The sequence below is a fragment of the Impatiens glandulifera genome, chromosome 1, assembly GCF_907164915.1.
Source record: "Impatiens glandulifera chromosome 1, dImpGla2.1, whole genome shotgun sequence".
Taxonomy (NCBI): Eukaryota; Viridiplantae; Streptophyta; class Magnoliopsida; order Ericales; family Balsaminaceae; genus Impatiens; species Impatiens glandulifera.
The window spans coordinates 8,036,306-8,055,876 of record NC_061862.1 but is presented as its reverse complement, the minus strand read 5'-3'; the positions used below and the strand labels follow the sequence as shown (position 1 = coordinate 8,055,876).

The 19,571-nt window shown below is 32.9% G+C and overlaps 6 protein-coding genes across 7 annotated transcripts; 2 read left to right on the top strand and 4 right to left on the bottom strand.

The window, feature by feature from the left end:
- The first annotated feature begins 4,142 nt into the window (after positions 1–4,142).
- LOC124921597 (PRA1 family protein G2) lies at positions 4,143–5,013 on the top strand. Its single transcript, XM_047462272.1, has one exon. The coding sequence runs from the start codon at positions 4,182–4,184 to the stop codon at positions 4,821–4,823; it is 642 nt and encodes a 213-aa protein (XP_047318228.1). The 5' UTR covers positions 4,143–4,181; the 3' UTR covers positions 4,824–5,013.
- Positions 5,014–6,165: 1,152 nt separating this feature from the next.
- LOC124919004 (WPP domain-interacting protein 1-like) lies at positions 6,166–7,629 on the top strand. The gene is made up of 3 exons (XM_047459099.1): positions 6,166–6,310; positions 6,533–6,770; positions 6,864–7,629. Exons 1-3 carry the CDS (start codon positions 6,299–6,301, stop codon positions 7,550–7,552), a joined length of 939 nt encoding a protein of 312 aa, XP_047315055.1. The 5' UTR covers positions 6,166–6,298; the 3' UTR covers positions 7,553–7,629.
- On the bottom strand, positions 7,532–8,164 carry LOC124919006 (photosystem I reaction center subunit V, chloroplastic-like). Its single transcript, XM_047459100.1, has one exon. The coding sequence runs from the start codon at positions 8,109–8,111 to the stop codon at positions 7,671–7,673; it is 441 nt and encodes a 146-aa protein (XP_047315056.1). The 5' UTR covers positions 8,112–8,164; the 3' UTR covers positions 7,532–7,670.
- Positions 8,165–8,387: 223 nt separating this feature from the next.
- On the bottom strand, positions 8,388–11,679 carry LOC124919003 (uncharacterized WD repeat-containing protein C2A9.03-like). Its single transcript, XM_047459098.1, has 10 exons — positions 11,491–11,679; positions 10,993–11,143; positions 10,741–10,908; positions 10,573–10,659; positions 10,129–10,263; positions 9,952–10,062; positions 9,363–9,454; positions 9,173–9,278; positions 9,014–9,100; positions 8,388–8,936 (listed from the first exon to the last, which is right to left on the bottom strand). The coding sequence occupies exons 2-10, from the start codon at positions 11,137–11,139 to the stop codon at positions 8,523–8,525; spliced, it is 1,347 nt and encodes a 448-aa protein (XP_047315054.1). The 5' UTR covers positions 11,140–11,143; positions 11,491–11,679; the 3' UTR covers positions 8,388–8,522.
- A 589-nt stretch (positions 11,680–12,268) lies between these two features.
- LOC124921122 (phosphatidylinositol/phosphatidylcholine transfer protein SFH13-like) lies at positions 12,269–16,568 on the bottom strand. 2 transcript variants are annotated; one of them, XM_047461739.1, is made up of 14 exons: positions 16,448–16,568; positions 16,170–16,301; positions 15,247–15,454; positions 14,809–14,908; positions 14,376–14,642; positions 14,195–14,272; positions 13,938–14,042; positions 13,797–13,846; positions 13,621–13,720; positions 13,414–13,506; positions 13,232–13,322; positions 12,780–13,156; positions 12,553–12,633; positions 12,269–12,455 (listed from the first exon to the last, which is right to left on the bottom strand). In XM_047461739.1, exons 3-14 carry the CDS (start codon positions 15,438–15,440, stop codon positions 12,438–12,440), a joined length of 1,554 nt encoding a protein of 517 aa, XP_047317695.1. In that variant the 5' UTR covers positions 15,441–15,454; positions 16,170–16,301; positions 16,448–16,568; the 3' UTR covers positions 12,269–12,437. The 2 variants fall into 2 exon arrangements, with proteins under 2 accessions (XP_047317695.1, XP_047317694.1); XM_047461738.1 differs by having other exon boundaries at positions 16,170–16,309; positions 16,448–16,558.
- Positions 16,569–17,663: 1,095 nt separating this feature from the next.
- LOC124921614 (ubiquitin-conjugating enzyme E2 28-like) lies at positions 17,664–18,988 on the bottom strand. The gene is made up of 4 exons (XM_047462286.1): positions 18,876–18,988; positions 18,324–18,451; positions 18,103–18,207; positions 17,664–17,999 (listed from the first exon to the last, which is right to left on the bottom strand). Exons 1-4 carry the CDS (start codon positions 18,967–18,969, stop codon positions 17,856–17,858), a joined length of 471 nt encoding a protein of 156 aa, XP_047318242.1. The 5' UTR covers positions 18,970–18,988; the 3' UTR covers positions 17,664–17,855.
- Positions 18,989–19,571: the final 583 nt, after the last annotated feature.

Below are 19,571 nucleotides of genomic sequence, written 5' to 3'. Positions count from 1 at the left end.
CGTCGCTTCCTCTTATTCAACACCCCTGTTTTATCCTCTTCAATGCCCTACTTTAAGGTTAGTTAATTAGTTTATATTATGGTTAGATTTAAGTTATATTTAGGTTAGACTTATGTTAGATTTTGTTAGCATTTAGGTTAGATTTTCAATCTGATTGATTAATTAGGGTTTGATTTTAATTTTGAATATGATTGTTTCATTTATGATGATTTTAGGGTTTGATTTAATTTGATGAATTTGTTTCACTTGTTGAGTATGAGATTTTGATTTTGAATCTGATTGCTTCATTTATGATGATTCTAGGGTTTGATTTAATTTGATGAATCTGTTTGACTTGTTGAGTATAATTAAGTAACGTTTCTTAAATGGTATTAGTTATATAAGTATTAATTGTAAGGGTTATAAATTGTAGAGAGGTATTAAGAGATATAAGTTATATATGTTATTTTGTATTTGATTGAAAGTATAAGAGGGTTATAAATTGTATATATTTTATAATTTTGTGTTTGGTTGGTAGTATAAAAATACTGTATAAAATGTAAAAGACATTTTTGCCCTTTATATTTATATAAATTTAATTTAATTGTTAAATTAATATTTACTTAATTTGTTTTATTATTTCTCTCTATTTATGTGTTTTTTTATTATTGCTTGTAATTTGTGAATAACACTAAATAAAATGATGTTAACAAAAATTTGTGATCACATTTTGTGAGAAACCACTAAACCAAGATGAGTATAAAATCACATGAACCAGTTATTTATAATGCAGAGACAATGCAGAAAAATCTTAAAGAGAGACAAAGGGGCAAGTTTTTCAAAAATGGGAAAGTTGTAGAGTCCTCTTATGTCAATGAGTCTGATTGGAAAATGAAATTTAATGATGTTTCGATCGAATAGACTAAGACAAAGAAAAGTTGCTACAGAAAGACTTCTAATTCTCACAAGAAATCTCTTGATAAAGAACATAAGCTAAACCTGGGCATACATGCTAAAGAGCAAAGAAAACAATATAGTTGGGAAGATAGTCAAATTACTGGACTAAATGAATCAAGAACTAACCATCAACATATTAGTGAGATGGAAGAGAACCGCATAATGAGTTCTGAAAATACTACTTATATCTCAGGAAAGCGGTTAAGTAGTAGGGAAGACAATTCGAGTCAACAGACAAAACAAGAATCATATAGTAGGAAAGGGGACAACAATATGATATCTCGTCATTCAAAACAAGTATCAGAAATTCAAGAAATTAAAGGAAGAATTTTCACCTCAGAAAAAAGATCTGAAAGCTGCATTGAGAATTCAAGGAGGTGAATTGGTTGACAGTTCTATACAGGAGACAAAACAAGAATCATATAGCAAAAAGGGGACAACATAAAAACCTCTCATCAATCTAAACTAGTTTCAGAAATACAAGAAATAAAAGGAGGAACTTCCACCTCATAAAAAATGTCTGAAGTTACATCGAGAATTCAAGGAAATGAAGTTTAAGGGTAAATATGAAAATCTTGTTTTTATACTTCTTTGTAACTGGTTTGACAAGGTACAAACTTATACCTAGTTTGATGTATAAATTATATAACATTTAATAATGTTTATATAAAATATTTTAACCAAACAGTTAAAATCTAATTTACTGTTAGTATTATTATACTATATCTACAGGTTAGTAATGTTTATCAACCATGGCCTTAGGGTATTAGTGATATTGTTTGACTTGATTAATTAGGGTACTATTCTGGATTAATTAGAGTATACATATGGATAATCGACCCACATTTTTGGCTATATATATGAAGAACAGAGAAATATGTAAGTCTAATTTATATTTAGATCATGCTAAGTAAATATTAATGCGGATTGTTTGTCATCTGATTAGAATTATGAAAGTACCTAATAAAACTTGGATGAGCTTACGTCGAGATCATCCAAAATACGAGGAAGGGGGTTGACAAATTCCTCGAGTTTGTAGTGAGTAGTACAAGATGACAAATTAAAAGTGAAATGTCTTTGCATGAAATGCTTGAACACGACTTTTAAGAAAATAGTCGATGTGAAGACTCACCTCATAATTTATAGAATATATATTAATTATGAATTCTGGTATTTTCATGGAGAAAAATAGACTTACTACTAACGCGGTTTATAATAATGATGATGATGCCGATGACTTGGATTATGATGATGATGATGATGATGGTCAATCGGATGATGGCGTATCATAATTCAATGATATTAAAACGGAGTTTAATAATACAGTCAATGAAGAGGTCAATGAAGAACATTATATGCAAGATTTTATACACGATATATTTTCAATGTTAATGATGTCTCAAACAACCATGAACTAGTCGAAGATGCGCAGAGATTCAATAAATTGCTTGATGATTCTAAACGATCTTTGTATGGAGGTGCTGGAATAACGAAATCAAAACTCATTTTCAAACTTAAAAGAACATTATAAAAATATTCTTTTTAATACAATTTTTTTAACCATATCAACTTTACAAATTAAACCTAAATATTTTTTCAAATTCACACCTATTAAAGAAAATTATTATAAAATTAATTATAAATCAATAATTATTTATATTGTATTTTTAATTATTGTGAGAAATATATTTTTTATTTTTAAGTGTTTAGTTGAGTAATCTAAATGTTTTTTTCAATTTTTTAACATGTAATGGATTATTATTTTTTATTTTTTATATTTTGTGTTTTATTTTAATAAATTATTTTGTTATTTTTTGGATTTTTTTTTATTAATGTTGTTCATTAGTATGAATTTATAAAAATATTATTAAAAAATATATGACTTTTTCGGCTTAGTTCCAGGGTTTAACCTATGATAACCTTGACGTTGCAGGTCTTTTTGTTTCAGGGTTTAACCTATGTTTAACCAGATAATGATATATTTTCGGCTCAGTTTAAGAAAAATATTATTACTATTGATTAATTAGGGCTTTTTAAACAGTTTTCTGAGGTAATTTAAATAGATCTATAGTTTATAACGGGATCTTCTGTTTCTTTGCCTTGGGAGCTTCCATCAGTATCATCTTTAGATTTACTACTCTCACTAAAAAGACCCTTTTAAAGGCTCTTTCTTAACTATTTCAACTTTTTTAAGCTTTTGCAAACAATAAGAACTTCAGAAGGTAAAAACAAAATTTATTCCTTGGAGAAGACAGACAAAATCTATAAATATTTTTTTTGTGGTGATGTTATGTATGCTTATGTATATGAGATTGTTGAAACTCCAATAATTGATTGATATAGAGCCAGATGCACAAGTGAAGAAGGCAGTGAATGAGATCAATGTAAGTTAAAATGATTCTTCAATCTATTGTTTTGTTTTTAAGCGGAAAAATAACTAATTATTTGCATCCAACCAAACGAAACCAAACAACTGTTAGGACGAGGGTGGCTACGAATGAGAAAACAAAAACAGAAAAGATCTTGCTGGAGAAAATGAGTAGAAGGGGAGACAGAGGTCAAGTATCTTTCGCGTCTGGGAATAACAAGACAACGACATTCAATGAACATAATAGTTATATGAACATTTGTATATTTAATATATTTAGATATTTGTAAAATGTTATAAATACTAAACTTCAATTTATAATATTATAGTTCAGTTTTAAAAAAATATTACAATTCAGTTTATATATAACATTTCAGTTCGATTTATAAGACATTATATTTCATTTTATAAACTATAATAAAACTTTACATTTCAATTTAAAATACATTATAGTTCAGTTTTAAAAATTATTAAAATTCAGTTTATAAATACATTACATTTCAATTGAAACAACATTATACTTCAATTTTAAAAAACATTACAATTCAATTTATAATCCATTACATTCTGATTTATAAAACTTTACAATTCAATAATAACTCTCTATGAATTAATTGAAATTAATTTCTTTTTAAAAAAAAACTTAAAATATAATGAAAATTCTATATAAAGTTGGATCTCCAAGATCCGACCCAATTTTCCATCTAGTGATTTGAAAATCAACCCAAAACTAGACCCGTTTGAATGGATCCATCCACCCGAAGGGTAAAACCGGCAATACAGGTCAAAATAAGTTGCTAATTGGATGCTTAGCGCAGATGATCTGTCTTCTTCTTCTTCTATTCGTCCACCACCATAGGTAGGTCAAATCCCAATTATGCAATCCACAAAACCCTCCTCCTCCTCCTCCGGCGCCGGCGCCGGCACCGTCGCTACAACTCCCTCCGTCTACACAACCATTCCCATCTCCGGATCCGACGTCATTTCCAGGTCTTTCCAAAACCTATCCAACTTCCTATCCTCCCGCCGTCCATGGCCAGAATTCATCGCATCAGGAATATTCAACTTCCCCGATTCTCTCTCCTCCGCCGCCGCCCGATTACGACAAAACTCATCATACTTCAGCATCAACTACGGAATCCTCATAACAATCTGCACCGCCTCTTCTTTAATCGGTTCTCCAATTGCACTTATCGTCTATGCCATGATCTTTACCTTATGGATGGTCCTGTATTTCTTTCGAGAAGATCCGATGGTGGTTTGGGGTCGTCACGTTAGCGATCTGATCTTGATTGGCTGCTTGATTCTGGTAACTGCTATCAGTGTATTGTTTACTGGTAAGGTGAAGACTTTGTTGATTGGTGTATTTGTTGGGATTGTTGCGTCGGCGATTCATGGAGTTTTGAGAAATCCGGAGGGATTGTATTTGGATGAACATGATGCTGCTTGGAATGGTTTGATTGGTTCTCCTGAAAGTTCTACAAACATTCGCCCTCTTTTAAGGAATCAATTGAATTAGGTTTGTTATCTTGATTGTAGACAATGATTTTACTAGGGAATTTGTGAGATTTGATTTGATTTGATTTCTGTATGCTTTTTTCTGTGTTTTTTGAATTAGGGTTCATAGTGTGTGTGCTTTAGAACCTTTTGTGTACAGTTTGGGAATGGTCTTTTAATCAATCAAAGAGCTTAAAGTGTGGATTCTTAACATCCTTTTTTTTTATTATTTAAATCATCTTTGATTAATATTTATTTATCAATAATATTTTTTCAAAACTCATAATATCACTTGAATTTGTAAGTCAAAACCCTAATATCTCTGAAATGAAATTTGCTCGGGTTTGATGAGTTTATTTACTAAAATGCACATCCAAATCATTGATGTGGTTAGATCAGTTTGATTTGAAAAAATCGGTTTAATTGCGATGAACATGAATGAGGTAGGATAACATAATTCATAAATTCCTATCATAATTTTTAAAACACAAATATATTATATTATTAATATTTTTTTATTAAATATCACATTAAAATTTAATTAATATTTTTAAAATAAAACTTGTTAATAATAATTAATATTTTTTATAGTCTATTAATAAGTTTTTATGTTGATAATAATTTCATTATTAATTTAAATATGTGTTATCTATATATAATTATATATATATATATATATAATATATAATATATAATATATAATATATAATATTACTTAATTTTTAAAGTCTGAATTGTTAGAATTGAATTGTGGTTAATTTCGATATAATATATATGAAAATTTGGATTGACTTCCTCATAAACTTAAAACGGTTTAAAATAAAATTAATAATGTATATGTATGTTTCGAACTCAAAACCTAACAAAAATAAGTACAACTCTTTATCAAATTAAGTTAATAATATTTTATATTTTAAATTAAACACTAAATTATAAATTAGATGAGAACATTCTTTTTTTTATTTTAATATATTATTCGTAATATATTAAAAAATTAAACATTAAATTTACTCATAATTTATTAAAAATTTAAACTTTGAATAAATATTATTATTAATTTTATTTTATTTATATTTTGATAACACATTACTCATCTGATTAATATTTCAATTTTGTTTTGTTTTATTTAAATATTATTCTTTTTTAAAAAAAACATAATAAATTCGTAGTCAAAACATTTATTTAACTTAAATTTCGATAATTAATTGAAACAATTAATAACATGAGCTGGGAAATCCAAATTTGCAATAATAAAGAACCTCACAATTCCCTACAATTTTTTATTATACATAAGATTTAATATTAATAAAGACTGTCCTTATTAAGTTTATGTTTTTTTGAAACACCGACCGGCCGGTCGAGCATCGCGTTCCACGCGGCGGATGAACCGCTTCCCCACGTCCGAACCAACCCACGAAGCAAGCAAGCATTCATTCATTATCTTCTTCTCCATTTTCGACTTTTCCAATTCCAATTTCAATTTCACCGCTTTCGTTCATGGAGGATGAGGTAACGTTCATTTCAATTCTTTCGTCTCTATTTCCCATCTGCTTTTTTCTCCATAACCCTTCATTTTAATCGTCGTCTTGTTTACTTTTTTCTCGATCTCGTTCCAAATCTCAATTTTATGTACAGTCAGTACCCTTTAATTAGATTGGATTATGTTAGATCGTTCTTCATCGGGAACAAATTCGACGAGGAGAAACTCTCTAAACTCGTCTTAAAATGCAGGGAAATGTGATGCGAAATCAAGGACGAACACATTACAATGATGATGAAAGCAGCGGTGAAGTAGAAGAAGAAGTTAGAGAGAAACCAATGGGAGAATTTGATTATCAACTTGTTTCTGATTTCTCTGGTAAGGCCAAAGGAATTGGTGAGAGTACTTTAAGTGGTGGTGATGATGATGATGATCCCCTTGTTGATTCCATATTCTCACTGCAGTTCGTGCAGGAGTTACTTGAGAAGGGTATGAACATAATTTGTTTAATTCTTTCTTTCCTGTAAAAAAGATATAATATTGGTTTGATCTGATTCGTTTTTAGCGAAAATTCAATTGCAGAAGTTCATGAATTCAGCGAGATTATTGCAAGTGAACATGTCTTACTATCTGAAGTTAATCATTCACCATTAGACTGCACCTTTAGATCTGTGGAGATTGAAGAAGAATGTTCTTCCTCTTCCTCATCCTCATCCTCTACTAGTTTACAGCATGAGGTAGACATGTTAAAGAAAAAGCTTGAAGATTCAATCTTCATGCTTAATCAGAAGGAGGCCAAGGTAATTGAACTTGAGAATGCTGTAAAAAACGGGGAATTGGAACAGCCCGAGGAAGAGTTCTTGTCAATGTTAAATGTTAAAAGGGAATTGGAAGAGAAGATTGATGATCTGTTCAAGAAGAGAATTGAAGCTGAAATAAAACAAATAGCAATGCGGAGACAAATCCAGAAGATAGCGGTTGAACAGATAGCTCTCTTGGAAGGACGAAATTCTACAGCCAAGGTAGTGAATAAACTCGAAGATGTCAAAAGAAAGGCTTCTGATTTAAGCAAGAAAGCCGAAAGATTGGAAATGTACTGCAACGATATAGTTGGTTCAGACGAAGTCTTGAAGCTGGAGAATCGAGTTCGAAAGTATTCACTTTGTTTTCTTACTCAGTTTATTTTGCTAGTTTTGTTCTTTATCTGGCTTAACTTGTTGAAGTTTTCTCCCCCTCCTCCTTATATAGGTGGTGGTGATGTACCCACATGAAATATTAATGTGAATTATCTTTTTGGATAAACAAACAATTTGTGGTACACAAGTAATTAAAGCTGATTCTTCCCCCCCTTTTCAAATTCAACAACTATACAAGATTACAGTTTTGGATCTAGCCGAAAAAACTTGGATCATAGCCATTGCTGGAGGTGGCAAGAATGTAGTAAGCAACAATGTGACCAATGGATCCCCAAGCAAGAACATCAACAATGTTGAATCCAATTGGATCATTGGATTTAAGGAGACTGACGTATTCCTTTGCCCTGACATCGCCGGCTTCAAAATGGGTGATACCGTTCTGTTCAGGCACCTGTTTGGCTACATTTTCTCGCTGGAAGTTGAAGAAGACGAATCTTCCAAGGAAGAGAGATAGGCCGGTGCTCAGGCTGATTACCAAAGAGGGATTCAGTTCTGCCTTGATGATGGGCCGGATTTGTGTTTTGTTGGAGATTCGAACCGAGGTCTTGGCGGCAGCGAAGAGACGGCAATCAGTGGGCTTGTTGAGTGGCCTCAGTCCCTGGAATGTTGGTGCAGAGAACAAGGTTGAAGCCATTATGTTTTTTTTTGAAAATGTGTATATCAGAAAGAACAGAAAGTGTTGAAGATAATAGAAATTGTGTTAATGTTTGCTGGTTTTGACATCTGAATCAATGGAGGAAACAGACTAGGAAAATTGTAAGGATGAGAATGAAATGAGATGGATTTGGGTGTTGACATGGAAGATTTTCATTGGCTGTTTCTGGATCAAAGATTTATTTGATCACATCTTATGATAATGTTAGAAAATTGACATTTTTTTGTTGTTAAAAACAAAACTTTATAATCCAAGTAAAGGATGAAACACAAATTGAATTACAAGAAGTTCCTCCAACCAACCAAAGAAAGTTCAATAATATACAGAAAATAATCCCCATAAATAAACAATAACATTCTCCCAGTTCAGAATCGAATTATTATCACAAAATCAAATGATAGAGTCGAGATAGGAGTATTGTCTTCGACGGCCAAACTCCAGTAAGCTACCATAAGTTCGATCCCATACACCTATAAACAGTGAATCTGTGTCCGGGCTGAAAGCCATTCCAGATATCTCCCCAAAGAAGTTTATTTCCTGTTCTTCCTTGTACCCACTTCTCACATCGTAAACGTGAACAAAGTCTGCTGGCTCAGCCGTGGACAAGTAACGACCATCCGATGTGTAACGAATTGATCGTATGGCTCCAAGGTTACCTCTCAGAGAAGTAACAGACTTTGATAGGTTTCGTACATCCCATATTCGGCATGTCTTGTCCTGATTTCCAGTTGCAAACGTGACCCCATCTGGATTCCATGCTGATGCGAACGAGTAATCCGCGTGACCAGATAAAGTAGCAATAGTCTGCAGAAACCAGAAACAGGAAATGAAAATTTAATTAAGTAATTATTATTATGAACAAGCTATTTAGTTTTTCATACCTTTCCAGTTCTCGAATCAACCAACAATCCAGTCGGACTGTCTCCTACTACTGTTATAAGGTTACCGTCTGGACTCTGAGACGTATGCTGCGGAAAAAAATAGGAACCATAAGCAACATGATTATTATCTCAGCAAGCAATCGAAAGAGAATAACTCACATTCACTGGCCAGTCGAAGATAAAATGATTAGAGAGTTGAAATTTCTCCATATCGAAAACCCTAACTCCGCCGTCGTTATTTGAAGCGATGAAATGTAATGCGCCACTGGGAACAGAGACTTTAAAAGATCAATTGACTGAAATCTTCTAAACTAGTGAATACTTGTAACAAAAGGATTACTGAATTTACCTTGGAGTGGTATATATCTCAATAGCATTAGTAATTGCATTATCTTCGTATGTAGTTCTTGTGCAGAAGCATATTCCAGGTCTGGTCAAATTCTGTGAAATTTATTAACATCCATTAGTCATGAATCTTGATTTGATAAAATTACTAAATTATTTTAAGTCAGTTACTTAATTAGATTAATCTCAAAGTAAGCTACATAATAACACGGTAATCCAGTACAATTAATTAATTTACATTATTATTTGACTATTTACCGACATTAATTAAGTTACATTATTATTTGACTATCTAAATATCAAATCATACTTAATATTTAGATATTTTTGTTTAGTTGATTCTGCATTTATTTTCTATGACCTAACTCATTAGACACGTAAAATTCAGTATTCAACGTCTGTCCGTTCAATAGATACGACAACTCAAAGTGACTTCATTCAATAGATACGACAACTCAAAGAAAAGAGAATGCACACGACAAAATCACACATCCAGGTCATCACAATCATTCACAGGAAGGAATCACAAGCTGTAAATGAGAATCTAAGGAGACCTGAGCAAGGTAAAGAATGATGGTTAAATTTCGAGATACCTTGCATATAAGTTCACCCAGAAATCCACCAGCAACCAACAAATTATCTTTTACTGCAAGGGTACTAATTTGCGTTTGAGTGAATCCTTCAAGCAGGCTTCCAGGATGTTTCTGCAGTAGATGAAAATCAGTAACTAACATAACATAATTATTCCAAGACAAATAAGAAACAATTACCTCACATGGTGCCACATGGCCTGAAACATTAAGAACCTCGGTCTTGTTACCAGTTAATGAAGACCAATGAACAATAGAAAAATGAGACATTAGGTAGACATCATGCTTTGACGTGACCCAAACCAAGTTCCTCAACTGCATTGATATGCACCCAATTAAGTAATAGAATATTTACTTTATTTCATAAAAGAAAAGATCAGTTCAGATAGTAAGACAGGAGCTTGTTATCCTTCAAATGACTAAAATACTTTTTTTGTATTTGACATTTCAATTTGTATACAAAATAAAGTAAAGGTAATTTGATATTTTTGGTCATGATTTGAATATTAATGGGATAATAGGTTATTTGATAGCGAAAACAAAAAAAGAAACTTCAAATTTCATGGGCCACATAAAAGATCGAATTTTTCAAACACAATTTAGAAGATTGAAAAGAAAACTAACCTGGAAATGAAGTATTGTTGATTTCACGGATCTTGAATTTCGCCTAAAATCATAATACAATCCCCATTTCTTTGTTACTTGGCATTCCTGTATTAAGATATCAATGTTAAATACAAAATGTCTAATATAAAGTCAATTTGGAACATAAAAGAATACATCTCTGCTTACTTTTTCAACCATTTGGCTCGAATGGGTGACGTTCTCATAATTATTGTACTGTTCTAACCTCGTCTTCCTATATTCCTCTCTACTAATACTAAGGCGATCCCAAGGTATCCCTTGAATATCTTTCCCCTTCCTAGCTTGAGAAGCAGTTGTATCCGCTATTTTATTATTCTACAAATGAAACAATAGTTAAATTCCAAAATAATCCAAAGATGGATAAGTTTATGATACCATTCTAAGATCAAGATAACAAACCAAGTAATAGTATTCATCCACATCAGAGTCTGAGCCATCCATCTCTTCACCGTGAAACTCTTCATCCATATCATCATCTACACCATCCACTTCATTATCCCCAGTCATGTTTTCAGCCTCAGCTTCGTCAACTCGATGACTAGACATGACCCTAAATGAATCACAACAAACAAACCAAAAATTAACTAATACCCAATCAGCAACCTCAGATTGAGCTTCATTCCAGAAAGGAGATAAGACTCAATTGAACAAAACATCTGAAACCAGCATGCAATGCTTCAAATAGAATCCCTATAGCTATAAACCCTAACCTCACAAGATCAAACCAACACCAACTAACAATTGACTAAATCTCAACAAAAAGAATATGAAGACCTATTTAAGAACAGGGTTAAAATAAGGAAACCCTAGAATCTTAACAGAAGAAAATCACTGAACATTTTACAGAGGTTTTACTTTTTCTATCTAGAAAATACGATAGCATAAGAAAGTTCTGACCTTTAACAATTCAACGGACCAAAAATTGACGAAGTGATTACCCCGGATCTTAACTGTAATCAGATATTGATCATTAATGGAATTTCCGGCGAGTAAAACGCGGTGTCGCTCTGAATTTAGAGAGAGAGAAAGAGAGAGAAAAGTGTCTCTATCGTTAATCTGCAGGATTGAGTTCTTCTTCAAAAGAAAACGTCGAGAATACGAGTGAAAATGACTCCATTAGTAAAATACTGGTCGGTTACATATGTGCCCCTCGTAGAACTCAAAAACTACGAAATTGTCCTTACGATTTCATATTCTCGGAACTAATATCAAAATTATAACCCCTAACTTATAGCTACAGAACAAATCATCTTCTAAACTTTTAGAGAAAATCTTTTTAGAAACATTTGTTTATATTTTATTTTTAAATATATTTAAATAGATCTCTTATTAAAATGTAGTTATCAATAATAATAAGGGCTAACTCGTGTTAATATCTTGATTTTTATTAATACGAAAAAAAAGCTAAGTACACAAATGACGTGGCATATTATATGGGTAGGGGAGAGAAAATTTTAAAAATATCCTGAAACGCACGTGGGTAGAAGAGAAAAAAATAAAAATGTCCAGAAACGGTCATTTCAGATCCCGAAACGTTCATATTTCAAAACGTGGGGCAACGTGACAAACCATATCAGATTCGTAAACTTGCTTGCTTTCACTTATTTTTTCGTTAAGTTTATCGTTCCTCAATTGATAACGTGAAAGATTAATTTTATCGCTCTTTCAAAAGTTAGAAAGTCAAAACTCTTCTAGCTTAAAAAAGAAAATTGTCAATAATTCATACCACGTTACAAATTAGTGATAAAAAAAATCTACCGATCAATTTAATTTCTTAATTTCTTGCTTATTCTCTTCTATATATACCACCCAACCAGGACACCTTAATTAATTTCTCTATTGTTTCAGCATAGTCCCCTCTTCTGTAATAATAAAAAAAATAACAAAAAATTATTAATTTTTTATTTTTAATTTTAAACTTTAATTAATGTTCAAATTTATTCAAATTGCAAGACTTACACGGCAGCTCAACGACGACGAATATGACTTTTCCAATAATTCTTCAATCTCAAGTTGTTTTTTCACCGTAGCATGCAAGACCTACACACAAAAGAAAAAAACAGTTATAAGAAGAAAGCCTGGTAGAAAATGGGAAGGTGAATACTCGAACCCATGATTTTGAGTACATGAGTTCATGATTTGGTCAGACCGAGCTATGAGTCTCAACACTATTTAAATTTTCTTACTCCTTTGGTTTCCTTGAGGTCGTGTTCGAGACATCTTATTCTATCCAATGATTGCTGAAGCATTTGTTCCTTTATAAACGGAATTTCAGCTGGCTTCTTGTCAACTTCTTTCAACAACTTTTCTAATATTTCTACACGTTCAACACAACACGAAAGAAGTCTGTTCTCTTCGCTGAATGTGACTATAGTAGCTTCAGCTCCATGCAGCTTATCGATTCCAGTTTCGGAGGATGGATATACATGACTTACCCTTCTCCAAGATAATTCGAACGACTTTTTACATATAAATACAACCACTTTCGCCATGGAATACATCACTGTCTTCGCAATGTGCTTCATTGTCTCAACATTTAGCAGTTGGTCAGTTTGATTTGTACCTTTAGTCAAAGATGGGTGAAGAATATCAGAAGAAACAAATTAAGCACTATTAAAACTGCACGTTTTTATCTTACCACAAGGATGCATCGCATTCTGGACCTTAACTCTATCATCAACTGAGTCGACATTACAACTGGAATGAGCATCTGTAATTGCTTCACTTTCCTGCACATCCCGTAAAAATGATTTGATTTAAATGGTGCTTTTGTTTTTTCTTATTACTAAGCAGATTGTGATGTATAAGCCAGACACTTGCCTTTGGGACATGAAGGCATGGACCAACTTCCCGACGATGATTGGATAATTTGGAGCTTTTCCTCATAAATCTTGCTTCTAGGTTGAGAATAAGCTACAAATGAACAAAAGAAGAGAGAATCCATTTCATACTCATTGGTTAACTTATAATATATACTTTAATCCAGAAAAAACAGCACCCGCGTAGGACAGTTTAATCGTTAAATACCTTTATAATTTCAGGATTGTTCCATGGACCCTTTCTATACTGCAGGCACCCTCCTTCAGTTGAGCATGTGCATGAGCCACCTAAAAATTCTGGAAGTTGACTGAAGGAAGATTGGGAAAATGTAAGTCCATAGGACCAAGATGATTTCTACTTGAGACAAACCAGGCAAAACAAACCTTGACTCAATTGTTTCGAGTATCTTGGATAAAGATTTTGACCCCAAAACCTACCAAGAAAATCCGAGAACATGTAAGCAGACCATTTTCGTAATTTGCATTTGGCAAAAGGTCCAGAAATACATTCATCATAATCCTTACCTGTATTTTTGCAACAGTCTTTGGATCGATGAATTTCTGTGCAGCAGGCCACAAAATCTTCTCAAAGCCATGACCAGCATTGACTACATACATTTTATGTAGTGTCTATAGATAAATGCAAGAAAACCTAAATAAGTTATCAAATTGGAAATAGTACTAAATTCCCTGAAGATAACATGTATAATAATTGAACTCAAATGAAGCCCTTCTCCAACTATATACCACAAAGCACCTTATGCTTATAAAAGGCAGCTTACCTCTGGATAGTAGTTATTATCAATTTTTGATATTGCTGAAAGAAGATTTGCAGCTGTCTTCGTGAAATTCTTAATACCCTGTGCGCATAACAACCAAATATTTCAATATATTGCCACCTTTCTAATACGTAACATGAATAAGAGAGATCACATTCCCTAGTACATAATGTAGCCAACTTACCAGGCCTTGTACATCCAAAATTGTAGTGGTTGAGCATATGCGTTTCTTTGCAGCAAATGAACATGAAGGGAACTTTTCAGAAAAAGCCCGTTCAAACTCTTGAACATGGTATTTTAAGAAGCGGTCAACTGTAGTGATTTGCATAAGCTTATTGGGATTAGCTCTTCCAAGCCTCTCTATGTAAATGGGTCTTCCTTCCTTATCAACACCGTGATATCCATGAGGATAATACTGTAATACTTCTTCCAGTTCTTCAAATTCAAAGTCCTAATATTTTAATAGTTCCAATGTTCCCGTTTTAATTAGGATCAGTGTTAAGGAAAACAGGAAAGGCTAGATTTCAAAAAGGAAATCAATATGTCCTGGTATGGTTTACCATGCAACACATGTTGTCTGTTTTATAAGTCTAAGAGATATGCGCAGGTGTGATTACCTTGATTATGGTGTCTGCTCCATATTCTTTCCTCCATCTAAGCATCTCTGCCCACATCTGGATTGTTTTCTCTAAATTGAAATCTCGAGCCTTCAAAAATCTACATTAATAGAAGAATCAGATGAAATACTAACTGCTTATTCAAGAACTTATTGTGCTATGCAACCATTGTAGAATAGCTGGAACCTAGAATAACAAAGCTAAAAGTAGTGAATGAACATTAGTTGAACTTTAAATGCAATAATGCAAGCTAGTTGCTGATACTATTTCATTGAACAGTGAATCCATACATATCTATAGAGGTTTCCAGTGTTGAAAGGTTTCACCATACGAAAAAACCAAAATCAACTTGGGTCGAACAGTACCATATTGTTCAACTTTCACAGTTTGAAAATTAACAATGAATATGCTAATTTATTATATTCATGGAAATCTGACCTTAACAGCATATAGTAGTCATCATGTTTAAGAGGTAACAAGTCCCTGTCAAGTAGCTTTTGACGCAGTTCCCTCACAGCGCTCTCTTCTTTAGCATCATGTATATCTTCCATGGAAATTGATGGAACTATGTAGTCAAGTTTACTCTTCCTACTTCTCTTGAGTGAATGACTGATTTTACTCGAGGCAGTCATCCCTTGCTTCTTATCTATTACAATGTCATCAAGAGTTTTTATCAAGACTAATGTGACATTTTTGCAGCTTGTAAAGGACAAATATCATCTCCATATATACTGTAACATGAAACTTCTTCTTCAACCAAATAAACAGTAAGAATATGCAATAAACAGAGAGATTCTCCATCTAAAAATGTACATTATTCACAATATGCTTGAGTGACTCGATTTGAAGAAGCGACGAACTAATTAGAGAGTTCATACACAAATTTTCTAGAAGTAGAAACTAGCGTCAAGTTCTGTTTCAACGGTGATAGATAGAAATATGCAATAAACAGAGAGATTCTCCATCTAAAAATGTACATCGATGAAAATGTTGAGATTATATATTCACAATATGCTTGAGTGACTCCGATTTGAAGAGGCGATGAACTAATGAAAGAGTTCATACACAATTTCCATGCAATTCTGGTTTCACGGAGATATATAACATGAAACTTCTTCTACAACCAAAAAAACAGTAGGAATATGCAATAAACAGAGAGATTCTCCATCTAAAAATGTACATCGATGAAAATATTGAGTATATATTCACATTATGCTTGAGTGACTCCGATTTGAAGATGCGAAGAACTAATTAGAGAGTTCATACACAATTCTGCTAAAAGTATAAACAAGCGTCAAGCATTGATTCAATATTTCCATACAATTCTGTTTCATGGAGATAGATTGATAGATAACGCATACCTGATACTTCCTAAGTCCTCAGATAAGGAAATGCGCTGTTCTTCGAATCAATCTGCACCTGGAGACTGGAGAAATCTTCCGGCGATCGCGCGAGAGCAAATTATGCAGAGAAAATGAAAATCGATCTGGCAACTGCGAATCTGAAAATATATGAAGAAGAAGAAGAAGATATGGAAGAAGATTTTACATAATTGAGAAGAGAGCGGTGCTTTTTTCTGTATCAGAGATGCAAAAAGGAAGCTGTCTACTTTTCTCTTATCGTCACCAGCCTAGCTTACCTTCCTTTTTGTATACGAGTTTATGCTTGCTTTTCCTCCCTATTAATAGACTTCGCCATGAAATAGTAGCATGCAGATCTTATAGGGTGTACAAAAGTAGCTTTCCTTTCCTTTTTCTTTATCTCAAAAGCAAATTACTTATAAGTAACTTGTTTCTATAAAATTAACCGATGTGGAAATTTAAGATGTTTACTTTTTTAACGTGATCGATTAAATATGATAGAAAAAGGGGGAAATATTTTTACTTTTTAACAGTGTCAGATAAGAATTTAGAGAGAGGCTAAAACAAACAAAGAAATATGAAGCAGAATCTGAGTAGTGTGGTAATGTGATGATCTATCTATCTTTAATCATAAATTTCAATTCTATAGATTTGATGTGACAACTGATTCTTATAAATTATTTAGTCAATCATTAAACCCAATATACAGAAGAATGCAAATTCTCTACTTGTATATTCACTGGTTGACTTGAACAAGTTAAAAAATATTTAAATAAGAAGCTGGATTTCTTTCTGCTTGTATAGGGAAAACGACCTCTCATGCCTATACACACAGAAAGAGTAGTCTTTTTCCAATGTCACAGAGGTAAGAGAAACCTGCTCTGGTTTTTTTAACATTTACTGCCTAATTTTATTCTATAGTTTTTATCATTCCTTTTAATTTGGTTTTGGTAAAAGAAAACCCAAATGTAGAATGTAAACTTAACCCGTCTTCTAGCTTAGCGATAATAAGAGATGGATATCTCAGCCTCCTTGTGAATCTTAAGAGATGGATATCTCAGCCTCCTTGTGAATCTTAGGTTCGAGCCCGTCAGACGACGAGTTCTACGTCAGGTTAGATGATTAAGTTGTTTGCGGGCCAACTTAATACAAATTACGCACACAACCAAAACAAAAAAGGAATAATAAAATTGTGAAAGAACCCATTCAAGAAGAAACAGGAGGGAAATTCATATTGCTGATTACTTATAAAAAAGAGACGTATCATTGAATAGCCCTTCTGTCTCCCTTTCCCTTTGCCCTCATATGGTCATGGTCCCATCATAACCTTAGCTTATGTAGCTTTCATTAATATGCATATCCTTATTATAAACATGGACCACATTTCTCACCCCCCATATTGTGGTCCATTAAACTTTCTAGCCATTAAGGGATTCACCTTTTGCGGCTCACAGGAATGACAGCTAATAGAAAATTAACCAAACATGATTCAAATGAAGAAAATGAAATAGCTTCATATAGTTTTGTTAAAGCATATTAACTTAGTCAGATACGGATAGAAAAAAGGAAACCAGTAACATAAGTATTAGCTAGCCAGCGAACAATCTTTGCTACTACTTTATTTACTGGAATAGGGAAATTGATTGAAATAAAAAGGGAAAAGGATGATGCATAAGTGTTTCCTTTTCATCCCATTGCATACTTCTGTGTCCACGAACGAGCTGACATCTCGTACTTAGCCCTGTCTGTTTTGTAAGTGTGAGCAATTTCCGGGACTAGAGGATCATCAGGGTTTGGATCAGTCAGTAGAGAACAAATTGACAGTAGAACCTGTTTTAACATTAAGATTTCTTCTTAGTTCTTATGAATGAACCATAGATTTATTTGAATTCAGAACAAATTTAGATTTTAGAACAATGAAAATGAAAACTACCTTGGATATGGTGAGAGCCGGGCTCCACTGCTCTTTGAGAATGTCTAGGCAAATGCTACCATTGCTATTAATGTTAGGGTGGTACACTTTGGTCTTGAATGAAACCTTTGAAAATGAAGCAACCATTATTCATCTATACATGAATGTTACACTGAACACTATAAAATAAAAATGTACAACATGAACATAATAATGCAAGATTGAATTTTTAAAAAAGAAACCTTTGGTGGCTTAAATGGGTAATCCGGTGGGAAGTGGATAGTAACAAGAAACACTCCTCCTGTAAATGGACTGTCGGCTGGGCCCAATATAGTAGCCTGCCAATGGAACATGTCCTCTCCAACAGGACCTTCAATCATAACAAAAACATGGCAATTAAATGTTTTGAGAATAAGGTAATAGACCAGCCCATACCGTTGAAGTTTTAGCTAAATTCTCCTCTTATTAGATTTGTATCCCTAAAAGAATTGTCTAACTCCCACTGTCTCTTGATCAGGGATCGATCACACACAGAATTCACAACAAATCGAAAGAATTCAAAGTTTATAGAGCAAATTATTGATCCAAAATTCATGCCATTACACTAACATCATATTCCTAGCTATATGATCCAACCCAAACTAGTTTACATCCAAACCCATATAAGTAAAACAGTACACAACAGCCTTACATTTACAAAATTCAGTCAAAGAGTATTCACATGTATATGTTTCTCTTTAACACAGCATAATTGCAGAACATAATTGCAAGTATTGATATAAGAATGTACAAACCAGCACTGCATGAAGTAGGTGGGTCCTTTTGCAGGTCCTTCAACTCTTTCAGAATTCTCTTTGAAGCCATCACTGTACAAAGAGAGGAGAACATTATAATAGATTTCAAAGCAAACCCTACACCACAATCTTCTATATCCTTAAGATCAAGTTGAAAAAACATCATAAACAGAAAACAGGGTAATGACTAACATCTACCACTGATCAAATAAACAGCATCAGATAAATCTATACATACATGCAAGATCTAAGAAGGACTGATCTTAGAAGATAGAACAGTCGGATCAATCAAGTAAGAAGAGCTGTTATATGAATGTATTAAAACAATGGAGATGAAAATGTAAAGAAGAGGCGCATGGAAAAACCTTGGGTTAGGGTTTTGCCAACCTCGTGTTTAACGAAAGAGAGAAAGAAGAGACGACGGAGAAAAACTCATAAACGCGGAATAGGAATTGCCGCCTTATATATAGAACCTCTCGTGTCACATGAACCATCGTATGCCTTGTTTGGCGGACTATATCAACTACTCGGGCCTTCCGTACACGTGCACCCTAATAAACAAGTCTCGTGATTTATTTTATTTATTTTAAATCAAGTTTTTTTAATTATATGAATAATAATAATAAAATAGTATAATTTTATAAAACAATATCACTTAAACTTAGTATTTAACTTTTAAATTACAAATTTTAAAAA

Coding starts and splice junctions, on each gene's coding strand:
- LOC124921122 (XM_047461739.1), bottom strand. CDS start 15,440: ATGACTGCCTCGAGTAAAATCAGTCATTCACTCAAGAGAAGTAGGAAG. Junction 14,273..14,375: donor TTTTGGATGTACAAGGCCTG/GTAAGTTGGCTA, acceptor TTATGCGCACAG/GGTATTAAGAATTTCACGAA. Junction 14,043..14,194: donor ATAATAACTACTATCCAGAG/GTAAGCTGCCTT, acceptor ATTTATCTATAG/ACACTACATAAAATGTATGT.
- LOC124919004 (XM_047459099.1), top strand. Junction 6,771..6,863: donor GCAGGAGTTACTTGAGAAGG/GTATGAACATAA, acceptor ATTCAATTGCAG/AAGTTCATGAATTCAGCGAG.
- LOC124921614 (XM_047462286.1), bottom strand. CDS start 18,969: ATGTTCTCCTCTCTTTGTACAGTGATGGCTTCAAAGAGAATTCTGAAA. Junction 18,208..18,323: donor ACCCATTTAAGCCACCAAAG/GTTTCTTTTTTA, acceptor TCATTTTCAAAG/GTTTCATTCAAGACCAAAGT. Junction 18,000..18,102: donor CGGCTCTCACCATATCCAAG/GTAGTTTTCATT, acceptor ATGTTAAAACAG/GTTCTACTGTCAATTTGTTC.
- LOC124919006 (XM_047459100.1), bottom strand. CDS start 8,111: ATGGCTTCAACCTTGTTCTCTGCACCAACATTCCAGGGACTGAGGCCA.
- LOC124921597 (XM_047462272.1), top strand. CDS start 4,182: ATGCAATCCACAAAACCCTCCTCCTCCTCCTCCGGCGCCGGCGCCGGC.
- LOC124919003 (XM_047459098.1), bottom strand. CDS start 11,139: ATGTCTAGTCATCGAGTTGACGAAGCTGAGGCTGAAAACATGACTGGG. Junction 10,909..10,992: donor TGGATGAATACTATTACTTG/GTTTGTTATCTT, acceptor TTTCATTTGTAG/AATAATAAAATAGCGGATAC. Junction 9,279..9,362: donor GAGATATATACCACTCCAAG/GTAAATTCAGTA, acceptor CTCTGTTCCCAG/TGGCGCATTACATTTCATCG.